The sequence below is a fragment of the Conger conger genome, chromosome 13, assembly GCF_963514075.1.
Source record: "Conger conger chromosome 13, fConCon1.1, whole genome shotgun sequence".
NCBI classification, from domain to species: domain Eukaryota; kingdom Metazoa; phylum Chordata; class Actinopteri; order Anguilliformes; family Congridae; genus Conger; species Conger conger.
The window spans coordinates 7,829,305-7,853,483 of NC_083772.1; the positions used below are offsets into that span (position 1 = coordinate 7,829,305).

General features: G+C 50.7%; 1 protein-coding gene across 1 annotated transcript in view; it reads right to left on the minus strand.

The window, feature by feature from the left end:
* Nucleotides 1–24,179, minus strand: part of LOC133108393 (bridge-like lipid transfer protein family member 2) — a 29,597-nt gene continuing 5,418 nt past the window's right edge. Inside the window, exons 9-39 of the mRNA XM_061217902.1 lie at nt 23,970–24,090; nt 23,716–23,840; nt 23,459–23,526; nt 23,036–23,172; nt 22,823–22,941; nt 21,101–21,294; nt 20,357–20,663; nt 20,051–20,256; nt 18,365–19,424; nt 16,935–17,126; nt 16,478–16,680; nt 15,630–15,748; nt 15,123–15,352; nt 14,150–14,340; nt 13,788–13,887; nt 13,469–13,668; nt 11,992–12,289; nt 11,362–11,519; nt 10,640–10,846; nt 10,076–10,175; nt 8,288–8,592; nt 7,766–7,921; nt 7,021–7,142; nt 6,329–6,509; nt 5,922–6,008; nt 4,086–4,196; nt 3,857–3,992; nt 3,471–3,598; nt 2,972–3,073; nt 2,639–2,773; nt 1–2,193 (exon numbers count right to left, since the gene is read on the minus strand). Of these exons, the coding sequence (XP_061073886.1) occupies nt 2,011–2,193; nt 2,639–2,773; nt 2,972–3,073; nt 3,471–3,598; nt 3,857–3,992; nt 4,086–4,196; nt 5,922–6,008; nt 6,329–6,509; nt 7,021–7,142; nt 7,766–7,921; nt 8,288–8,592; nt 10,076–10,175; nt 10,640–10,846; nt 11,362–11,519; nt 11,992–12,289; nt 13,469–13,668; nt 13,788–13,887; nt 14,150–14,340; nt 15,123–15,352; nt 15,630–15,748; nt 16,478–16,680; nt 16,935–17,126; nt 18,365–19,424; nt 20,051–20,256; nt 20,357–20,663; nt 21,101–21,294; nt 22,823–22,941; nt 23,036–23,172; nt 23,459–23,526; nt 23,716–23,840; nt 23,970–24,090 (5,981 nt within the window). The 3' untranslated portion in view covers nt 1–2,010. The remainder of the gene's footprint in view (nt 2,194–2,638; nt 2,774–2,971; nt 3,074–3,470; nt 3,599–3,856; nt 3,993–4,085; nt 4,197–5,921; nt 6,009–6,328; nt 6,510–7,020; nt 7,143–7,765; nt 7,922–8,287; nt 8,593–10,075; nt 10,176–10,639; nt 10,847–11,361; nt 11,520–11,991; nt 12,290–13,468; nt 13,669–13,787; nt 13,888–14,149; nt 14,341–15,122; nt 15,353–15,629; nt 15,749–16,477; nt 16,681–16,934; nt 17,127–18,364; nt 19,425–20,050; nt 20,257–20,356; nt 20,664–21,100; nt 21,295–22,822; nt 22,942–23,035; nt 23,173–23,458; nt 23,527–23,715; nt 23,841–23,969; nt 24,091–24,179) is intronic.

Below are 24,179 nucleotides of genomic sequence, written 5' to 3' on the forward strand. Positions count from 1 at the left end.
TTTTAGTACAGCTAGTTTATTGACAAATATCCTTGTGGTTACATGCACGGTGCAATAAATTTACCTCTTTATTATTTAGAATGCAAATATAATTACAACCCAGGTGTCACAATTGAGAAAAAAAAAAAATCTAAATATCAATTTCATTTATTAGAAATATTCAGAATGAAAACCAATCCTCATCAAAAGAAGCTACAAAATAAACCAATCAACAGCACCTCACAATGTACAGAATTTGCAAAGAAACAGCCATGGTTAAAAAACATCAGAAAATACTTTGTGTAAAAAGTGCCTTAGTGTTAAAATTACAAAACATCATTTACACTTCATGCATTTTATCCCACCATGACCAACAATGCTTTCAAAACACAAGTGCTATAAACACAGCCCCAAAATGTAAATGAAATTTAAATTAAAGGCCCCATAAGAATTTTGCTATTAAGTATTTTTTTGTTCTGTTATATATTGCACACGGTTGGTGGCAAAACAAAGGTAATTTAAGTTTGTGTACTACCCTGAAGGCAAATTTAAATTAAAGGCCCCATAAGAATTTTGCTATTAAGTATTCTTTTGTTCTGTTATATATTGCACACGGTTGGTGGCAAAACAAAGGTAATTTAAGTTTTTGTACTACCTTGAAGGCAAACAGCAACATAAGTGATCCACCCTTTGCTTGGTGGATTCCACAGCATTTGCATGATGAGATCCACAGAGTTTGCGTGCAGAGATCCAGTGTTAGCATGTAGAGATCCATTGTGTTAGTGTGTAGAGATCCACAGCGTTAGCACACAGAAATCCACTGCCTTAGTGTGCAGAGATCCACCGTGTTTGCACACGGAGATCCAGTGTTAGCGTGCGGAGATCCACAGCATTTGCACATGGAGATCCACAGCTTTAGCGTGCGGAGATCCAGTTTTGCAGTGTGACCGTGAGGAATCACTCAGTGTGACCGTGAAGAGTTACACAGCATTAGCCGTTTGTGGAGGATTTCTGGACTTCAGGTCTTTCAAATGTGAGCTGCTGCACTTCATCTCTGTACAGAAGGGAACTGGCAGAAAGCATTAGGGTACAAGAACACAGCATCAGTTAACAGTATTAGTCTTATACACGTATACAACCTTCAGAATTGAAGGCACGACAGGACTACAAATCCACAATTTACCAGGCAAATGTCTCCCTGGAGGAGCACGGAGACGAGTGTTAAGGAATCTTCGAGACTCAAACACGTTTCATTTCATTCCTGAGCCCGCAGGAGCGAATCACAGCCACATTGGCAATGCAGAAACAAAGCAGGACAAAATTTCATTACATGGGATCACATTACCTCATAAACACCACAGTGATTACCTCATAGGTAAAAGCAAACGAAAAAAAAAAGAATCATTCTTTATTGTAAGTACGAAGAACGATAATTGAAAATAAAGCACCTAGTGAAAATTAAATTGTTTTGTATTCAAAGTGACCACAACTATTTTCTCCAAGGCCAACCTGCTCTGTGCCACAGGCAATCCAAAATGAATGCTTTGTCGTATATATAAAATGTGTAGGGTGGAATTGCCCCCGGTAAGAGACCCCTGTTCGAAACCCCCCGCCGCTCCCGACCCGAGGGACTGTGTTAGATGGCTATACACATGACAGCCAGGATGGGGGCTCCCCTGTGCAGTGTGAGATGAGTCAGGCAGGGCAGGGTTTAGGGGACAGGGGGGGGGGGGGGGCCGTATGGGTGAGTCCGCCAGGCTGGCTCTTCATTGGGGATAACTCCAGGGTGGACAGTGCCCTGTAAACTGCCCATCTGCCCCGACCCCCCCGTGGGGGTGCAGGCCTGTGCTTGCGGGGCAGGGGTCCCCACAGGCCCCTGATACAGTACGGGCGGGGCCCCTGACACCCGACGGGCGGGGCCCGTGATACAGTACGGGCGGAGCCCCTGATTCAGGACAGGCGGGGCCCCTCATACAGGACAGGCGGGGCCCCTCATACAGGACAGGTGGTGCGGGCGCGGCGGGCGGAGCGTCACTTGCGGCGGCTGAAGATGCTCTTCTTGCCGGAGCTGCGGTCGGCCGTGCTCAGGCCAATCAGCAGCCGGGCCTTCTCGTCCTCCTCCTGCTGCTGCAGGCCGCCGTCCTTCCCCTCCGCCGCCTTCCCGCGCGACTCCGAGCCCGACGCCGGCTTCAGCCGCAGCTTCTCCTTAATCATCTGCGGAGAGAACGCCGGGCGTCCGGTTACGCTTTCCCGCTCGCCGCCCGGCGCTGCGCCTGGGCTCGCTCGTGTTACGGTCCGCAAATACGCCGTGTCGTTAAAGGGGGAGTTCAGTGCAATTAGTTTAGTCCGTTTAATCAGTGTGTGGTCTAAAGGTCAATAATCCAGTCCAATGGATACAACATGCAAATATGTATCTGTATGGTTATGAAACAAGAGAAAAATATTTATGTAAATATCCATCATCTTAAAGGCGGTCACATTTCTGACTCGATGCTAGTGCCGTTTTTTTCCTCCCGTTTAACATGATGTACAAAGGTTTTGGCACCCTCAACCTCGTTTTATTTTCGTATTAAACACGAGGGCGGATCTTCCACCCTGTCATGAGGAGTAATTACAGAATCTGGTGCCTCTAGCTAGTCTGCTGCAGAGGGTGTGTTACCTGTGCCACCAGCGCCTTGCGGCTGTCCCTCTTCACCGCCATGGCGAAGTCCAGCCAGGTCCACGTGTTATTGTGATACTCCAGACAGGGAAGCACCAGGTTCAGGTCCTTCCAGTCTACACTGCTTTTCTCTCCCTAAAGACACATACACACACACACACACACACACACACACGCACGCACACACACACACAAACACACACGCACACACACAAACACACACATGCACACGCACACAAGCACGCGCACACACACGCACACATCCACGCACTTTAATAAAATACCCAGATGGCTGAAGGCTTTGCTGTAATAAGTGGCTGTAGAGACACCCACCTTGTAACTGACACAGAGGGGAACCTGAGGAATTTTGATGTAGATGAAGGAGTTGTTCATGGCAGCTCTCTCCTTCATCTTATCAATGTCATCCACAGGATGCTAGAGAATTAAAAAAACCGCACCAACTTATTACTTCTGCAATGTAGCCTCAAACAACTGTGTCTCACCGTGACATGGACCAGTATCTCCAAACGTATCCTACAGTACTGTGCACTGACCAGAACACATTGATCTGATGCTGAAATTATTGCGCAGACATTTTAAGCAGAAATGAAGTTGTGTTTAAAAACATGAATGAAATGTAATGAAAATATGAGTAACATAGAAAATTATTAAATTTCTCTCATTTCTGAGCTCTAAGCTGTTCATCACTGGTCACACACTACCTAGCCATTATCAAATACAGTTTTTCTAATGGCCTGTGCTTATTCATCTCATATTTGGCAGGTATGATGTGTGTAGATGAAACCGTGGAAGAGGGAGGAAGCGCACACACCTCGGGAGGCTTCCGGAAGGATCTCCTGACCCCTGCTGTTCGGTTTAACCCCTGTGTGACCCCCTTGCTAGGACCAAGGGCCCCCATAGAGTCCTCAGAAATCTGACGAGGTTTGACCACTTGTATGCCTGCATATGAGAGAGTTAGAGAGAGAGAGACCATTCAACTGTGTTGTACACACACCAACACAATAAGCCCACAAACAAGAACCAAGTCCTACACAACAACACAATAAGCATTACATTACATTACATTACATGGCATTTAGCAGACGCTCTTATCCAGAGCGACGTACAACAAAGTGCAGATCAAACACAAGTACAATAAGCCCACTAACAAGGACCATGTCCTACACAGTAACACAATAAGCCCACAGACAGCTCTACCTGTCGTAACCAGTCTGAATTTGTCCTCTTCATCGCCCACTTCCTCTTCCTCCACATTTCTCCCCGGGAAGAAAAATCCCATCATCCTCTTGAAGAACTGGTACATGAGCTGAATGGTGAGTGGAACCACGTTCACCTGCAGACGTGGGACAGGGGCACGCCGACCATTTTACCACCCACACGCTCACATCTCTGCTCTGCTAATCGGGCATGTTCAGTTGATCCTCACCTCAAAATGCTCCTTGACGGAAATGCCCCCGACGGGCGGGCGGACCTTGCTGAAGATGCGCAGGGCGAGCTGCCGCACCGACTGGCAGGGGCTCTGGGGCCGCAGCACCACCTGGGAAAGAGCACCGTCTTCAGCTGAGTCTGCCCACCCGCACCAACACACACACATACCCAAGTGCGCACACACACACACGAGCAGACACGCTCAGACACACACGCGCGTACACACACGCACAAGCGCGTGCACACACACACAGAAACACACAGACACACGCACACACGAGCAGACACGCTCAGATACACACACGCACACGCGCGCGCACACGCACACACACACGCACACACGCACAGTAGGTTCTTACACAACACATGCCATCTTGGTGATATGAGATGGAAAAGCTGATCTTCTTTGGTGAACCACGACCATCTCACACACGGGCAATGGGCAGTAGAACCGTTTGAAATGGCACACAGACAGTGAGCGATGTGGAAATATGTAATGGCAGTGCACAGCGGGTTGAGTCCTAAATACACACACACACACGAGGGGAACGGAGATGGATTCTGGGGTGGTAGGCATCCGAGTGACCGCAAAATGGTGCCGCAAAATGGTGCAGTTACCGATACTGTACGATACCATACGTACCCTCACATGCTGCGCAAAGAAAACCAAGCACAGAGTTATTCCTTCAGCCAGTCAGACTGCTGCAGTCTGCACTACCAGATAAACTGCAGTGAGACCGGCCATCCCTGGTTATACTATAATGATGCACATTCAGATAAAACTGCATTCAAATGAATGTAAGAAATGCAGATAACCACAAGGCTCACTGAGAAGATCAATACGAGCCACTGGCCTGGTTTCAAAGTCTGACACTATTGTACACAGTCCATGATTCAGCCCATTGACTCCTTCGTTGGCTTCAGTAAGTATGTGGATGTCTAAAATATACTTATACACTAAATATCCCACAATCCTTGCAGGTACTGCCTAGTGACGATGCTCTATTAAATTAAATAGGGATAGATGTCATTTGAGATGTCACTGTATCACTGAAGCACACTGCTGCATGATTACAGGCAACACGGAGGAGATAAAGCAGCAGATCCTCACCCCTGTGAAGCAGGTGAGAGCAGAGACAGGAGCTGGCTTCCTCATGCTCAACGCACTTCCTCTCCCTTCCACAAGGGGGCAGGGCATCTGACATTTCGACATGCCATTACTAGCCCCTAGCTTCTCACGTTCATTCAAACTAAGACCCAGCTAGCTGGCAAATATGGCTAGCTTTCAACATTCATTTTACTTTGACCTAACTGGCTAATATTAGCTTAATTTACTTTTGACATAAAGGACTGCTGGCTATGATTAGGAATAACTGAAACACTGAAAGGTGGTCTAGCAAACCAAATGACCAGATATACTAATGGATAGCCACAAGGGTCTGGATAACAATGTGGATTTCACAAAGCACTTCCTATTTTAAAGTAATCACCATGCTTTACTGATCGTGACAGTATAGAGGACACTGTGTAAACTCCACAAAGCGGTTTGAAATTAGCTAAATGTGTTACAGTAGTTTAGGTGACTGTAAAACAGTGATCAAATGTAACAACCTCAGTTATTTCTATGGCCAGCATTGTTGAACAAATGTTTTTGTTTTTTTTATGTGTTTTTGCATTGAGAAAAATCTTGCATCCATGTGTGATGAATGCATTCATTTAATGCAGGTTTGTGTGCTTTAAATCCTCATACAGAGGCAGAATACAGTATATGGCTTATAGACTGCAGTGGGTATAGACTGTATACCTTATAGACTGCAGTCAGTGTACACTATACCTTATAGGCGGCATTAGGGAGCAGGTTATTCATGGTGAACCAGCCAAGCTCCAGGAGATGCTCTGCAGTGTCATCAGATTTGTTTAGCTGTCGGGAGGAGGGAAAGATGGAGGGAAGGAGGGAAAGATGGAGAGAGAGATTCAATCATTTATTTTCATTTCATTCTCGTTATGTTCTTCACAACTTCAAAAAAAACGTGACATGTTTACTGTAAGTGTTGATATTTCTCTGTGTTTCTATGGACAGTATTACATTGTATTGCTTTGGCAATGTGACTGTAGTTGTCCTGCCAATAAAGTCAAATCCGGGCGGGATAAAATAATGACTTCATACGAGTGATGAAATGGAGCAGGAGAGAGGACAGACAAACTAGTGGGCCAGCTGGGGAGGGCAGCACAGAAGCTCACCTTGCTGTACATGAACCTCTGCAGCTCCAGCTCGGCGATGCCCAGCTGGCCGTCCTCCTCAGTCAGGCACCAGCGCGCCTGGGCGAAGTAGATCTCCGTGCGCCGCACCACGCTCACGTCTTCCGGAGGCTTCCGCAGCTCCAGCTTATTGGCCCGCTGCAGCTGGAAGTCCTTAAAACACCTGGGCGCAGAACCAGGGGGAGCGCGTGAGCGTGCGGAGGGAGGGAAGAGAGGACATGCTGACTACAGGACACCAGCAGGGTCCGTCTTATGCGTGTTATTCTTGTGTAGCTGCCCTGAGGAAGATTCACCTGGGATCCAAATGCACCTTGGTGCAGGTTACACATAGTGTGTAGGCAGGCCATTGTCATGTTTATGAAGCCTAACAAGGAGCAGGTAGTACTACTACTAGTAGTAGTAGTAGTAGTAGTAGAGTAGTAGTTATTTATTACGGTACTTATTAACAATTTTTACAGAATGAATGCACACAGAAATAAAGAATAACAATGTTGACCGAAAAGGTATAGGCTGAAGCTTTAGCTTATTACACCCACCCTTTTTACCTAATATATTCACATATTCAACCTTTTCACTCCTAGGTTTAGTCTATACAAAAGCAAAACATCACAAAAACAAAAACAAAAGCTCAAAACGTTTCATACGGGCGTGAGGGGGAGAGACGGGAGCGGCACCTGATCAGAATGTTGAGCTCTTCGCTCTTCATCTGCAGGTCGGTCTTCTCCTGGTTGAGCTGGTTCTGCAGCTTCAGGTTAATGTCCATCAGCTCGTCCCCTCTCAGGTCCTCAGACTGGGCCTGGGAACATGGCAGACGCGTTCAGTTTGGGGTGAATGCAGCCGGCGTGGGGAGCTGGGAACGGGGGGGGATTAGGAGGTGGTGGGGAGGGGCAGGATGTGGGAGGGGTTTATGGTAGGCTGTGAGGCCTGTAGCCGCAATAATATCCGTACAGCCGTTGGGCCCTTGAGCAAGGCCCTTAACCTCTTTTGCTCCAGGGGAGGATTGTCTGTCTCCTGCTTAGACTAAATCAACTGTAAGTCGCTGTGGATAAAAGCATCTGCCAAATGACATGTAATGTAATGTAATGCTACACATATAGCCAAACATGGCTCAGGCAGTAAGAGCAGTCGTCTGGCAGTCGGAGGGTTGCCGGTTCGTTCCCCCGCCCGGGCTGTGTCGAAGCTCCTGACGAGCTGGTCGATGCCTTGCATGGCAGCCAATCGCCGTTGGTGTGTGTGTGTATGAATGGGTGAATGGAGAAGCATCAATTGTACAGCGCTTTAGATAAAGGCGCTATATAAATGCCTGCCATTTACCATAGCCAAACTCATGTCATGCCAGATATTTATACTGGTCTATGGCCCACCGCGAGGCTGAGGGAGGGGCACTGAGAGGCGGAGGGAGGGGTCTGGGAGGCTCACCCTCATGTTGGAGTAGATCTGTTTCTCCAGGCGGCGGATCTGGGCCACGTGCTGCCGGACGGCCTCCTGCAGGTGCAGGATGCTGCCGCGCTGCTCCTCCGGGTTGCTGGAGATCTCCAGCTGAAAGCGCACGCGCTGCTTCTTCTCACTGTGCTCCTGAGGAACAGCACCCAGCGTGAGGACCACACCTCACCAGAGCTTGTTCTGTCAACAGTGGCACCAGGGCTCTCCGCTTCTACTGAGCATGCTGGTGGGCTATTCCAGGCACCAGTAACTCTTCGCGGGAAAAGAACACTTCCTATTGTCAGAGTGAAATTTACAGCAGTGTGGATGTGAGCGAGCAGCAGCAGGGTGGATGTGAGAGAGGAGCAGTGTGGATGTGAGAGAGGAGCAGCAGTGTGGATGTGAGAGAGCAGCAGCAGCGTGGATGTGAGAGAGCAGCAGCAGGGTGGATGTGAGAGAGGAGCAGCAGTGTGGATGTGAGCGAGCAGCAGTGTGGATGTGAGCGAGCAGGACTCAGACCTTGCGCTTGGGCTCCACGTGCAGCAGCAGATTGTTGACGATGTCCAGGATCATGGCGTACTGCACGGGGTTGGTGGAGATCTCCAGGTCGTGGTGAATGAGGGTGAAGGTGTCCACAGCGCCGGCCTGCTTCTTCAGCAGGTCCTCCTTCTCGTGGCTGTCCCGCAGGTCGGGCGGTTTGATCTGGGTGGCCAGCTCGGGGTCGATGTCGTGGCTGTAGCCGATGTAGTACATGCGACAGTTGCAGCGGGAGATGATGCGCTGCACCTGCTGCGTCTCCTGCACCTGGGACGGCTGGTTCCAGTCTGGGGCGGGGAGAGAAGCACACAGCACTCAGCTCGACCTCCCGCCAACCTCACCCTAAAGATAACACTGTGGTCCTTACTTATGGCTGTGTTACAGCAGTGTAAGAGACCCCGTTCATGGGTCCTTACTTATGGCTGTGTTACAGAAGTGTGTAAGAGACCTTGTTCAGGGTTAAGGGCCTTGCTCAAGGGCCCAACGGCTGTGCGGTCCTTATTGTGGCTACACCAGGATTAGAACCACCGACCATGGTCCTCATTAATGGCTGTGTTACAAAAGTGTGTAAGAGACCCCATTCATGGCCCTTACTAATGACTGTAAGTGTGTAAGAGACCCTGTTCATGGTCCTTACTAATGACTGTAAGTGTGTAAGAGACCCTGTTCATGGTCCTTACTAATGACTGTAAGTGTGTAAGAGACCCCGTTCATGGTCCTTACTAATGACTGTAAGTGTGTAAGAGATCCTGTTCATGGTCCTTACCTGACTGTAAGTGTGTAAGAGACCCCGTTCATGGTCCTTACCTGACTGTAAGTGTGTAAGAGACCCTGTTCATGGTCCTTACTAATGACTGTAAGTGTGTAAGAGACCCTGTTCATGGTCCTTACTAATGACTGTAAGTGTGTAAGAGCGCTGTTCATGGTCCTCACTAATGACTAAGTGTGTAAGAGTGCTCTGATAATGACTGTAAGTGTGTAAGAGCGCTCTGATAATGACTGTAAGTGTGTAAGAGTGCTCTGATAATGACTGTAAGTGTGTAAGAGTGCTCTGATAATGACTGTAAGTGTGTAAGAGTGCTCTGATAATGACTGTAAGTGTGTAAGAGTGCTCTGATAATGACTGTAAGTGTGTAAGAGCGCTCTGATAATGACTGTAAGTGTGTAAGAGCGCTCTGATAATGGCTGTAAGTGTGTAAGAGTGCTCTGATAGTGACTGTAAGTGTGTAAGAGTGCTCTGATAATGACTGTAAGTGTGTAAGAGTGCTCTGATAATGACTGTAAGTGTGTAAGAGCGCTCTGATAATGGCTGTAAGTGTGTAAGAGTGCTCTGATAATGACTGTAAGTGTGTAAGAGTGCTCTGATAATGACTGTAAGTGTGTAAGAGTGCTCTGATAATGACTGTAAGTGTGTAAGAGCGCTCTGATAATGGCTGTAAGTGTGTAAGAGTGCTCTGATAATGACTGTAAGTGTGTAAGAGCGCTCTGATAATGACTGTAAGTGTGTAAGAGCGCTCTGATAGTGACTGTAAGTGTGTAAGAGCGCTCTGATAATGGCTTTAAGTGTGTAAGAGCGCTCTGATAGTGACTGTAAGTGTGTAAGAGCGCTCTGATAATGGCTTTAAGTGTGTAAGAGCGCTCTGATAGTGACTGTAAGTGTGTAAGAGCGCTCTGATAATGGCTTTAAGTGTGTAAGAGCGCTCTGATAATGGCTGTAAGTGTGTAAGAGCGCTCTGATAGTGACTGTAAGTGTGTAAGAGCGCTGTGTACCTGTGGTGGTGCTGACCATGCCCCCCACAGCCTGGCCGCTCTCCATCAGCTCCAGCACAGAGTCCAGGTGGCGCTCCCTGTGCTCCTCGATGTTCTTCACCTGAGGGCACCAACAGCATTTTGTTGTATTTTCTTGCAATATGCAAATTGGGTTCAATGGTAGTACATTTTTGGAATATTTTTAAGCATGAAAAGCACAACACATTCAAATAAACATTCCTACAATGTAAGCATCCAATTCATTACTTACTTCATCTCTACTCAGCTGTTCCTCCACACTATCTCTGCCTGCTGATAAACTACCCAGTGGCTTAGGCCATTCACTTACTGAGCACCACTGAGCACCACAAGCCAAAGACCAAGGTTTGAGCCAAAGCAAAACATCCACACTGCTGTGCTTTGGTATACCAACACTCAACTATTAATTTAATAACAGCCATAGCCATATCTGTGAAAGGTCTTTGTTGAGGGGATATATTTAACGTATTTTTTGTGCGTGGCCTTCTTTGTCATGTAGCAAATTGATTCTGATTCTGAGTATTATAAGGGGGTGCTGGAGCCCACCTCCAGCCACAGCTGCCAGTCTTCCTGCTCGGAGGGGTTGGGCTCCATGGTGGCGAAGTACTGCATGCCGTCCAGCAGGCAGGTCCAGGTGGTCTTCTGCTTGAGCGTGTCGTTGTACCAGGCTGGGTGGTGCTCACACTGCAGCAGCTGGGCCTTGGCTGCAGACACCAGCACACAGCCGGCCGTCTCCGTGCCCCGAAGCATCATCTGAGCACAGGGGGGGGGCACAGGGGTCAGTGCGCTTACTGACACACACTGACCACTTGTGCGCACACACACACACACACACACACACACAGACTGACCAACGTGCACACACTCACAACAATGCACGAACACACACACACACACACACTCACACACACACACACACACACACACACACACACACACACACACACACACACACACACACACACACACACACACACACACAGTGTCCTTGAACAAGACACGAGTAGTGTCTTGACGAACTGATTGGTCCCTTGCATGGCAGCCTATCACTGCTGGTGTGTGAGTGTGTATATGAATGGGTGAATTTCAGGCACCAATTGTAAAGCGCTGTATAAATACAGTCCATTTACCACGCACACACTGTCTAAATACACTGGCCAAGACGCACAAACACACACACAGACACACAAACACGCACACTGATGGGCACACACACTGATTGTCCCACACACGGGGCAGGAGAAGAGCAGCGGGAGCAGGACACACACCTGGCAGTTGACGAGCTCGATGAACCAGTTGTGGTTGTACACATCGCCGGTCTGGCTCGCCGCGATGCCACACAGCTGGTCACTCACTCCAGAGTCCTCCTCGGAGAACACCACAAACTTATCCGTCTCCTCGATCAGCTTCTGGAGCATGGACGTGCCTGCAGGGGGTGGGTGGGCGAGAGAGAGGGAGAGAGAGAGAGAGGGGGGCAGATACAGAGATTGGGAGAGGGATTTACCGCACGTCCTGATACCTAAACTAAAGTAGGCCACTGTCAAGGTTTGATGGACCTGGGGGACGATGTTATGGTTTATGCGTATGTGCGTGACTGTGTATGGGTGCATGCGTGTGTGTGTGTATGGGTGTATACGCGTGTGTGTGAGTGTGTATGGGTGTGCGTGTGTATGGGTGTGAGTGTGTATGGGCGTGAATGTGTATGGGCGTGAATGTGTATGGGAGTGAGTGTGTATGGGAGTGAGTGTGTATGGGAGTGAGTGTGTATGGGAGTAGTGTGTGTGAGTGTGTATGGGTGTGTGTGTGTATGGGAGTAGTGTGTATGGGTGTGTGTGAATGGGAGTAGTGTGTATGGGTGTATGCGCGTGAGTGTGCGTGCAGAGGCACGGTGTCTGCACCTTCGTGGTGGTTCCTCTCCGTGCGGCTGGCGCTGGGGGTGATGGGGGTGGAGGGTGCCGTCGTGGGGGAGTAGTTGGAGAGGGAGCGCTTCAGCTTCTTGGCCTGGATCTGCGTGTCGATCCTCAGGCCCTTCAGCGCCTCGGTGGACAGGTTCCTCTTCAGCACGGCCGCCTTCTTGTAGCCGTCGTACAGGCCGAAGGCGATGTTGCGGTTGGTGGTGGTCCAGGAGGCCCGCAGGTCCACCAGGCACAGCTTGTGGGTGTAGAAGGCGTTCCCCTCCTCCTTCACGTTCACCTCCTGTCAGCACAGCACCTCCTCAACACGACTGACCCACGCGCAAGTACACGCAGTACAAACCCAGCCCGCACAACCCCCAGACCGCACACCGCTGTCTGTGACTGACTCAAGTTATACAGACAAAATGGCGGAAGAGCGGGCTGCATTGACGGTGATTCAGTAAGTACAACCCTGATAAAAGGAGCGGAATCATTTTCTCTACCTAGTACACCGCTTTGACTCCGCAGCTTACAGGAGTTTGTACACTGCTTTGATAATTTACCCCTTTCACTCTGCAGCGTACTGGAGTTTGTACACTGGTTCATCCTGTTTTATGTCGTATGTTTCTATGTTGGTTCAGGTGTATATGCTGGTTCAGGTGTATATGTTGGTGCAGGTGTATATGCTGGTTCAGGTGTATATGCTGGTTATATGCTGGTTCAGGTGTATATGCTGGCTCAGGTGTATATGCTGGTTCAGGTGCATATGTCGGTTCAGGTGTATATGTTGGTTATACGCTGGTGCAGGTGTATATGTTGGTTATATGCTGGTGCAGGTGTATATGCTGGTTCAGGTGTATATGTCGGTGATATGCTGGTTCAGGTGTATATGCTGGTGCAGGTGTATATGTTGGCTATATGCTGGTTCAGGTGTATATACTGGTGCAGGTGTATATGCTGGTTCAGGTGTATATGCTGGTTCAGGTGTATATGCTGGTTCAGGTGTATATGCTGGTTCAGGTATATATGCTGGTTCAGGTGTATATACTGGTTCAGGTGTATATGTTGGTTATATGCTGGTTCAGGTGTATATGCTGGTTCAGGTGTATATGCTGGTTCAGGTGTATATACTGGTTCAGGTGTATATGTTGGTTATATGCTGGTTCAGGTGTATATGCTGGTTCAGGTGTATATGCCGGTTATATGCTGGTGCAGGTGTATATGTTGGTTATATGCTGGTGCAGGTGTATATGTTGGTTATATACTGGTTCAGGTGTATATGTTGGTTATATGCTGGTTCAGGTGTATATGTTGGTTATATGCTGGTTCAGGTATTATGCTGGTGCAGGTGTATATGCTGGTGCTGGTGTATATGCTGGTTCAGGTGTATATGCTGGTTCAGGTATATATGCTGGTTCAGGTGTATATGCTGGTTCAGGTGTATATGCCGGTTCAGGTGTATATGTTGAAGGGGACGTACCTCCTCCACGCGGTTGCTCTGCCTCTGGTAGCTCAGGGAGGACAGGCTGAGCAGGTGGGTCTTCTTCACCTGGGCGTTGATCTGGTGGTCGGCCGTCTCGTCCCACGTGGAGGCCATGAGGTGCACTGTGACCAGGGACAGCTCGCTCACCATCTGCGTCACGTTCCACTCCGAGATCAGCCTCCTCATCACCGTGCCAGCTGATTGGACAGGGACACAGAGAAGATGGGACACTAAGGACTCTGATTGGACAGAAACACAGAAAGGGTGCCTCTAAGTACTCTGATTGGACAGTTTGCGTTTGGCAGGTGTCTCTCACCCTGTGGAATGAGTCTCTGTGCTCCCCGGGTGAAGACGTGTCCTTTGCTGCACTCCACCTGGATTCCTCTCTGCTGGGCGAACGAGGCCCAGTAGTGCACCTGTGTGGGAGGAGCACAGTATCAAACAGGATATGACATCATCGTCCATAGAAGAGCCACACAATACAGGGTACAGGACATGGCTGCAGGGCCTGCTGCTTTTCAGGCTTATTCAGCACTTAGTGTATCAATTAGAGCAGCCGATTACACAGCTAACCCACCGAAACGTGAAAACAAAAAAGCAGCAGATACCGTATCAGACCAGCATGTTGAAGGCCCGGGTGGGGCTGCAGGGTCCCAGGTGGATCAGGGCGGGGCTCACCTGCAGCTGTGGGAAGGCCGCGGTGTAGGACATCTGTTTGTAGTGCTGGCCCAGCTTCTTGCGGACGGGCCGGAGGCTGTGGAACAGCTTGCCCCTGCAGATGGGCCGGGACACGCCGGTCCAGGTGGCCCAGAAGTTCTGCATCCAGCGCAGAGTGCTGCTGTACAGCAGGATCTTGGGCTGGCAGGGCCCTGAGGAGAGAGCGCGCACACAGGCACACACACACACACACGCGCACACACGCGCACACACACACAGGCACACAGGCACACACACATGGACAAGAAGGACACGCAACATATATAATTTTTTTTTACCATCTGCAAGAGAACACGCACAGCACAAAACTGTAATATCCTGCTAAACTGTAATGCGCTGCTAAGACTGAGACAATTTTTTTCCTGATGTACTTGAAAGGAACTACTCCTATTCAATACAAAAAGCATATGTACATTGTAAATTACTGTATGCTCTCTAAGACTTTTCCTCATCCTAGTTTTCGAAGCACATCATCTTTTAAACAACATACGGTATACACAGTCATTTTGCAGCTTCCCTTGCCTCAAACTCCCAGTTCAGTCTGTGTCAGTTGTGTGTCAGTCCGTGTCAGTCGTGTCAGTCTGTGTCAGCCTGTGTCAGTCGTGTCAGTCTGTGTCAGTCTGTGTCAGCCGTGTCAGTCTGTGTCAGCCTGTGTCAGTCGTGTCAGTCTGTGTCAGTCTGTGTCAGTCTGTGTCAGTCGTGTCGGTATGTGTCGGTCTGCGTCGGTCTGCGTCGGTCTGCGTCGGTCTGCGTCAGTCGTGTCAGTCTGTGTCGGTCTGTGTCGGTCTATGTCGGTCTGTGTCGGTCTGTGTCGGTCTGCGTCGGTCTGTGTCAGTCGTGTCAGTCGTGTCAGTCTGTGTCAGTCTATGTCAGTCTATGTCAGTCTATGTCAGTCGTGTCGGTCGGTGTCAGTATGCGGGTGTTCACACGGCACCTCTCTCGGGCTCCCGCGGCTGGTTGAGGTCCATGGTGATGGACAGGTTGAGGTTCTCCGAGCGGAAGGCCCGGTACGAGTCGTGCGGCTGGCCCGAGGTCACGTCCGCCACGTTCTCCACACAGCACAGCGTCACGGCGTGGTGGTCATGCGGGTTGCCGTGACACAACCACTGCAGGTCAAGGGTCATGCACAGGTTCGGCAGGTGGAGGAAGCAGATATCGTCATACCTGAAAGAGTGGGACAAACACAGGTGTGCAGACTTGAAGAGTCGACGCATACAGAGTCAAACATACACCTGTGTAGATTCAGAAGATAACGCAGTGCAGCGGTATAATAAACTGCATCCAGAAAGACAAATTATTAATGAATTCATATTTAACATTTTATAGTTACTATTTCACTCATCATATTACTTAGAAATGTTAACACAAAATAAGAAACCAAGCCGGCACGGGGAAGATCTGGAAGGGAAAGGCGTTCAGAACGGGGGCCCACAGCGCGTACTTGGAGGCTGTCCTGACGTTCACATCCATGTCTCCCTTGAAGACGAACTGTCCCGGGTTCCAGGCGAAGTTCAGCTTGTTCCACTCCCAGTGCATGTTCTCTGTGGTGTTATAGGGGTCCTAGACGGAGAAGGGCAAATTCTCTTTAATCACATGATCACTTCATATAAAATGGGATGAGAAAGCTTCAGTTAGAGAATTAAGTTAATCTCTATTCTCTGCAGCCAACATATTTCCGAGGAGTGTAAATGGCCAAAAGAGTAGAAAACAACTGATTGGATTGATTTATTGGATGTCGATATGACAGTCAACCAGCAGCAAGATCTGGCAGCTTCCATGTGATTGACAAAAACACATCACATGATCACACGAGAGCTGCACTACCTTGCTGTTGGTTGGTTGTCTGACCAACATCCAATACATACCACAGCTGATTGTTTTTTTTCTGGAAGCGTTGCCCCTTAAATTTGCATGTTTACTACTACAGCACCATGTACAATGAAAGAAAAAAGACAGCAAGGTAGGCAATACACCACATGCTGGCAATAACTGTTTTTGCAGCCAAAACATATTTCATAATTATGGAACGAGTACATGGCCCAGATAGTGGTGCCAGGGTCAGAGCAGGTGCTGGTGATGCAGGTGTTGGTGATGCAGGTGTTGGTGACGGAGGTGTTGGTGACGGAGGTGTTGGTGACGGAGGTGTTGGTGAAGCAGGTGTTGGTGACGGAGGTGTTGGTGATGCAGGTGTTGGTGACGCAGGTGTTGGTGACGCAGGTGTTGGTGACGCAGGTGTTGGTGATGCAGGTGTTGGTGATGCAGGTGAACAAACGCAGGCAGGCACCTCACCTCGGTGGCCAGCTGGTGCAGGTTGGCCTGCTCGATGTCCATCACCCAGCAGCCGTGCAGGAGGAGCCGGCTCTTATCCCACCACGCCAGCGGGGGGGAGGGGTCCACCGTGGGCTTCGTCAGCAAGTCCACCACCTGACCAATCAGAGTCCAGGCAGGGTCCCAGCACGGCCCCCACACAATGGTGTACAGGGAAATGTTCGCTGCAGAGGGAGGGGAGTATAGAATGACTCAAACTGTGTGTAGCCACAATATGATCCGCACAGCCGTTGGGCCCTTGAGCAAGGCCCTTAACCCTGCATTGCTCCAGGGGAGGATTGTCTCCTGCTAATCAACTGTACGTCGCTCTGGATAAGAGCGTCTGCCAAACGCCATTAATGTAATGTAATGTGTGACTCAAATCTGGGTCTGTGGATAAACAGACACGCTGGTGCTCACGGGGGGGACACGGACTCACAGTGAAAGTTGTAGTAGAATTTGAGAGGGGGCATGTTCCTGTGGACCGTCACGTCCCCCCAGGGCTGTCCCAGACGCACCACCTGCTTCCTCCGGCCCCGGGACTGTCCGTCCTGCTCCGTCCCGATCAGGTGTCCCGACAGCTCCCAGTCCCGGATCTCAAACAGGTACCGGGGGTAGTCCCGGATCCTCACTGGCCCGAGAGAGGAGAGAGGAGAAGGAGGCGTTAGGGCCAGGGGCCCAAATGTAAGGGGGGTTTGCCTGTATGTTTAGGGCTGGAACAGAATTACACACCAAACACTAACACAGCCTTCATTTACTACAAACTACAAATCAAAGGGTACACACTTACACAGCTTATTACTGAATTACACAAGTCACTCACGCGCCACTGTAACTGCTTATGGTGTGCATGTCACATAAAACATGCACACCAAAGCATATACATTATATTTTTCATTAATGTCATTTGGCTAACGATTTTATTCAAAGTGACTTACACTTGATTAGACTAAGCAGGAGACAATCCTCCCCTGGAGCAACGCAGGGTTAAGGGCCTTGCTCAAGGGCCCAACGGCTGTGCAGATCTTATTGTGGCTACACCGGGGATCGTACCACCGGCCATTTACCTTAACCACTACGCTACAGGGTCATGTACCTTAACCACGACGCTACAGGGTCATGTACCTTAACCACTACGCTACAGGGTCATGCACCTTAACCACGACGCTACAGGGTCATGCACCTTAACCACTACGCTACAGGGTCGTGTACCTTAACCACTACGCTACAGGGTCATGTACCTTAACCACTACGCTACAGGGTCATGTAAAGTACTCATGTACCTTAACCACTATGCTACAGGGTCATGTAAAGTACTCATGTACCTTAACCACTACGCTACAGGGTCATGCACCTTAACCACTACGCTACAGGGTCATGTACCTTAACCACTATGCTACAGGGTCATGTACCTTAACCACTATGTTACAGGGTCATGCACCTTAACCACTACGCTACAGGGTCATGTACCTTAACCACTATGCTACAGGATCATGTAAGGTACTCATGTCCCTTAACCACAACGCTACAGGGTCATGTAAAGTACTCATGTCCCTTAACCACAACGCTACAGGGTCATGTAAGGTACTCATGTACCTTAACCACGACGCTACAGGGTCATGTACCTTAACCACTATGCTACAGGATCATGTACCTTAACCACTATGCTACAGGATCATGTAAGGTACTCATGTCCCTTAACCACAACGCTACAGGGTCATGTAAGGTACTCATGTACCTTAACCACGACGCTACAGGGTCATGTAAGGTACTCATGTACCTTAACCACTACGCTACAGGGTCATGTACCTTACCCACGGCGCTACAGGCCGCCCTACGCCCCCCCAGCGGTGACACGGCGGGACTCACCCAGGAAGGCGGCGAGCCTGAAGCGCACGGCGCGGCCCCACTGGATGACCAGCGGCAGGCCGTCGCGCGGGAAGGGGCTGACCCCGTCCACGCGGCGCAGCTGCTCCCGCACGCGCTCCGGCCCGTGCAGCGAGCCGTCGGCCAGCACCGCCAGCTCCAGCTCCGACACCGTCCAGGTCAGCAGCGACTTGCGCATGGGCGTGTTGGCGTAGAGCCGCCGCGAGCGCTGGATGTAGATCTCGATGTGCTTGCGCTCCAGCGACGTGTACAGCTCCTCGATCTTGCGGGCGGGCAGCAGCTCGCCGTGCTGCTTGCGCAGGTCGGCCACCTTGCGGTCCAGCAGCTGCAGGCGCTTGGCGCTCTCCTTGCTCTCGTCCTTCATCAGCTCGTAGTTGTCGCGCAGCTTGATCTCGAACACGTCGTCCAGGAACACCCAGGAGAACTGGCTGATGCGGAAGAGCAGGTCGGGCGGCAGCGGGGGCTCCGAGGCGGCCCCGGCCCCGGCACCCGCCCCCGCCCCGTGCAGGCTCTTCAGCCACTTCTGCACGTTGATGGCCCGGTCGAAGGTGCCGGAGAAGTTGTACTGGTAGGGGAACTCGACGGACAGGCAGGGGATGGTGAAGACCCAGGCGCGGTTGTGCGCCGTGCCCAGGGAGGGGAAGTGGCTGCGGAAGGCGGTGGTCTCGTCGGGCCAGGGCAGCGCCTGGGCCTCGGCGCCGCGCAGCGTGACGATGTCGTTGCCGTCGAAGTTGAGGACGAGGCGCGGGGCCTGCAGCCGCGTGCTGCCGCCGTGGCGGGCCAGCGTCAGCGCCTCGGCCCGCAGCAGGATGTAGTTCTGCTCCGACACGAAGGCCCGCACCGCCACGCCCGCCAGCAGCACGTCCAGGTTCAGCGTCCGGCCCGGGGCCGCCGCCGTCGCCGTGGGGACGGCCGGCTCCGCCTCCAGCCCCAGGGCGGAGGCCAGGGTGTCCCAGCAGGCCCTGCTCTCCGTGACGTGCTGGTACAGGAACATGTGGTCCGCCGGGGTCCAGTGCATCTCCACCTCCTCCTCACAGCGAAGCTGCTCGCACACACGGGGAGGCAGAGAGAGAGACACCTCATACCTGCTCTGTAATAACCATGCTATAACCATGCTATAACCATGCTATAACCACGCTATAACCACGCTTACTTTCCTGAAGCCTTTACCACCTCATACCTGCTCTGTAATGATCATGCTATAACCACGATTCCACGACACCAGACACCAGAAAGGCCAGAACCAACGCCACACTCCAAATGCAATACTCTCCTCCTTCCATGACTGTTCCTAAATATTTGGACTTAAAATAACTGAATTCTAAAAAAATCTATTCAGTAAAGAAATACAGCCAGTTTGGTCCATTTTCATCACAAAAACCCCCCTGCCAGCCAATAGGAAGCAGGTACTGGCACCCAAGTCTGAACGTGCTGCTCTCCTCAATCAATCAATGATAGAGCACTGTGCACACAGCCTTTACACAAGAATGAAGACAAACATTGACTAGACCGGTAGCATGATGACACGCTCAGGCAAAGAAAGCTGTGGTTAAACATTCAGCGAGAACTCGGGACACCCGACCCGAACCCAAAGCAGTGTGTTCACACGATGCTACATCACCCTGAGCAGGATGGTAACCTGCACACCAGTAACAGGGGGAACAGTACCTCCAGGCCCCAGGCCGTGGCGTGGTAGCTGACAGCCAGCGAGGCCAGGCTGAGGACAGGGTTGGGGGACTGCGCAGCAGGGCAGCAGGGCTCCATGGCCTCCGTCAGCGACTTCACCACGGAGAGCGAGACGCCCTGGAACGAGACGGTGGAGCTTTCCGCCATGCCCAGGGTCTCCACGGCGTCCACCCGCAAGGAGAGAGCACCTGCCGTACCGCAGAGGGGAGAGGGGAGAGGGGGAGGTGGGGAGGTGAGGAAACAGAAGCCTGGAAGAACCCCCCTGAAAGCAGCCGGAGTGCAGCTCACCTGCCACGTTGGAGAGCGTGAACACGTTGACGTCCTCCAGACCCAGCTCCAGCTTGAACAGGACCGAGTGCTGGCCGCAGGAGGCGGGGGAAGCCGCGTCATTGGCCGAGGGGTGAGAAGGGGGCGGCGGGAGGACGTCCGGACCGTTGGCGGCCTTCCTGCCGTCCTGCACGAACAGCGACACCAGGCGGGACAGGCAGAGGGCGCAGGTCTCCGAAACCTCCACCTGCATGCCCTGCAGCTTGGACTCCACGTGGATGCTCTCGGTGGGGAGGGACGAGTCCAGCTGAGACCGGTTACAGCTCCCCTGAGAGACGGGACACTGTCACTGCCGCGGGCTTGGGCTCAGCACAACCACTCAGCACAGCCACAACAAACTGCACACAGTGGATTAATATTCTGCTTCATTAGAAATCCTATCAGTCAAGTGCAAATGGACACTGAAGAGCAATAAAGGCTTTCGGGAGTCTGCCGATGGCTGCTCCGGCCTCCTAGGCACAGAGCTCGTGAAACTGACCCGTTCAACGAACTCATAAACAATTTATATTTACAGTCATTTAATTGTCTGATATCTTAACATGAACTTGCATCTTTGTTCTGAGCTGGGTTTAAGGGCTGTACCCTGGCTCTGGGTGACTGTTAATCTCAGTATCTGAGCTGGGTTTAAGGGCTGTGCCCTGGCTCTGGGTGAGTGTTAGTCTCAGTATCTGAGCTGGGTTTAAGGGCTGTGCTGTGGTGCTGTACCTGCAGGGTGAGAGAGTTCAGGGTGAGGGCCTCGCCCCACACATGCTTGTCGGGGGGGTGCGGTGCTTGCTGAATGTGGGATCCCTGTCCCACACGCCACCAGCAGTGCTCCAGAGAGAGAGAGGCACGCTGGTGCAAGCTCTGGTACCCCAAACTCTCTGCCTCCACGGGGAAGTCCATCAGGTGCTGCAGTTCTGTGGGACACACACACACACACACACACACACACACACACACACACACACACACACACACACACACACACACACACACACACACACACACACACACACACACACACACACACACACACACACACACACACACACACACACACACACACAAAAGCATGCATGGCCACAAGTGCACCACACACATTGGACTGGATTACTGTACAAAACCGGTGACTTTGACTCCAATAATATTACTGTGATTCCACTTGTTGCCAAGACTAAGTATGTATCTTGTTTAAGTTGTTTGCAGTTCCACAGTGTGTGAGTGTGACTCATGGCACAAACATTCATTGTTCCACAGAAAGTAACTGACCTAATCTAATCTTAATGGGCAGGGTTTGGAAAGCCGAATATCTATTGTTAGACTTTCCCTCTCTTTACTTCCTCTTGCAGTACAAAAAGACAGAACGACCCCAAACTACAAATACCCCAGAATACGCACACACAGGTACCTGGTGATCTTGTACCTGTGCTCTCTAAGAGCTGCTCATACCTGTGCTCTCTGTAAGAGTTCTGTACCTGTGCTCTCTGTAAGAGTTCTGTACCTGTGTTCTCTGTAAGAGTTCTGTACCTGTGCTCTCTGTAAGAGTTCTGTACCTGTGTTCTCTGTAAGAGTTCTGTACCTGTGTTCTCTGTAAGAGCTGCTGTACCTGTGTTCTCGGTAAGAGTTCTGTACCTGTGTTCTCTGTAAAAGCTGCTGTACCTGTGTTCTCTGTAAGAGTTCTGTACCGGTGTTCTCTGTAAGAGTTCTGTACCTGTGTTCTCTGTAAGAGTTCTGTACCTGTGTTATCTGTAAGAGTTCTGTACCTGTGTTCTCTGTAAGAGCTGCTGTACCTGTGTTCTCTGTAAGAGTCTGTACCTGCGCTCTCTGTAAGAGCTGCTGTACCTGTGTTCTCTGTAAGAGTCTGTACCTGCACTCTCTGTAAGAGCTGCTGTACCTGTGTTCTCTGTAAAAGCTGCTGTACCTGTGTTCTCTGTAAGAGTTCTGTACCGGTGTTCTCTGTAAGAGTTCTGTACCTGTGTTCTCTGTAAGAGTTCTGTACCTGTGTTATCTGTAAGAGTTCTGTACCTGTGTTCTCTGTAAGAGCTGCTGTACCTGTGTTCTCTGTAAGAGTCTGTACCTGCGCTCTCTGTAAGAGCTGCTGTACCTGTGTTCTCTGTAAGAGTCTGTACCTGCACTCTCTGTAAGAGCTGCTGTACCTGTGTTCTCTGTAAAAGCTGCTGTACCTGTGTTCTCTGTAAGAGTTCTGTACCGGTGTTCTCTGTAAGAGTTCTGTACCTGTGTTCTCTGTAAGAGTTCTGTACCTGTGTTATCTGTAAGAGTTCTGTACCTGTGTTCTCTGTAAGAGCTGCTGTACCTGTGTTCTCTGTAAGAGTCTGTACCTGCGCTCTCTGTAAGAGCTGCTGTACCTGTGTTCTCTGTAAGAGTCTGTACCTGCGCTCTCTGTAAGAGCTGCTGTACCTGTGCTCTCTGTAAGAGCTGCTGTACCTGTGCTGGCTGAAATGAAGCCTATGGCGAAGGGCGGAGTGTCTCCCAGCTGCACAGATACGTTCACGTTGGACACGGAGGAGCTGATAATCACTGGAGCTTCCAGCTGAGGGAAGAGCCTACAGGACAGAACATGAGAGCATTAAACCCACACACACACACAGACACACTGTCACATTAATTTCAGTCATATCAGTGTAAATATGATCATACGTTTTTCTTGGAGTGGCCTTCCGGTGAAATAACTGTTTCCATGGGAACAGATCTAGCCAATGGGTAAATTCTTGGTGACGATAGTGGATAATGCAAGTGTTGACGGTCACCGACCCCGAGATGTCCACCGATGTCACCTGAGGAAGAAGAGGGAGTAACGCTAAGGCTAACCACACAGCCCTGATCATCATACTGAGGGCCACTGCTTATCTGGATTTCACATAGCAGCCCTGGTCCTGGAGAGCCATGGTGTCTGCTGGATTTTATATATTAAAAACAAATTGGTGACCGAGAAAACCAGGGGAGGCATGTTAACTGTAAACATCAGCAGACACTCCAGCTCTCCAGAACCAGGGCCGGGGACCCCAGCAGACCCTGTGGCTCTGCAGGACCAGGGCTGGGGGCCTTGCTTGAATACCTCACCTGTAAGACGGTTCTGAGAGAGTTGAGGCAGAGGATCCTCTGTCGGCTCTGAGAAAGGAGCAGCCCATCTGTGGGGAGAATACACACCTGAACACACCTGTGTGAGGAGCACTCTTAACTAGGGTTGGGTATGGAGAACTGGGTCTGAGTTGGAACCGATTCCAAACCGGTTCATTCATTAAGAAATGAAAACAAATTTCGATATTTGTTTATGGAATCCACAGGCTTTCCCTAAAAGATCTGGGCCCCACACTCACCCTCCAGTTGCAGCTCCAGGCTGCTGTGAGGGAAGCGGAGTTCGGGGGTGAAGCTCCTTAGAGGAAGCTGCTCGTCTTCACGTCCGTAGCCCACCTTCAGAGACTTCAGCGTCCAGTTTAGGTGCCTGCAGGGCGGAAGAGCACGTTCCTTCAGTCTGCCGCTGAACAGTACGCTGCAATATCCCATGACCAGCGTTTCAGGAGGAGAAAGGCCGTCTCAGGGCGTGAGAGCAGGCTCACGTACTGCCCCCTACCGTTTCTGGCTGTGCATGGACAGGGTGACGTTGGTGTTGTCGAACTCGATGCTCATCTTCTGAGGAATGAGCTGATGGAGCCGCTCTATGGTCTTGGTCTGCAGGTAAGCCTCTCCACAGTCTGAGTGCACAGTAGCACAGCGACAGTCAGAAAACACCAGCAGTGATCCTGTAAATACGTAGCCTGTACCAAGTGGCTCTTACCTGTTC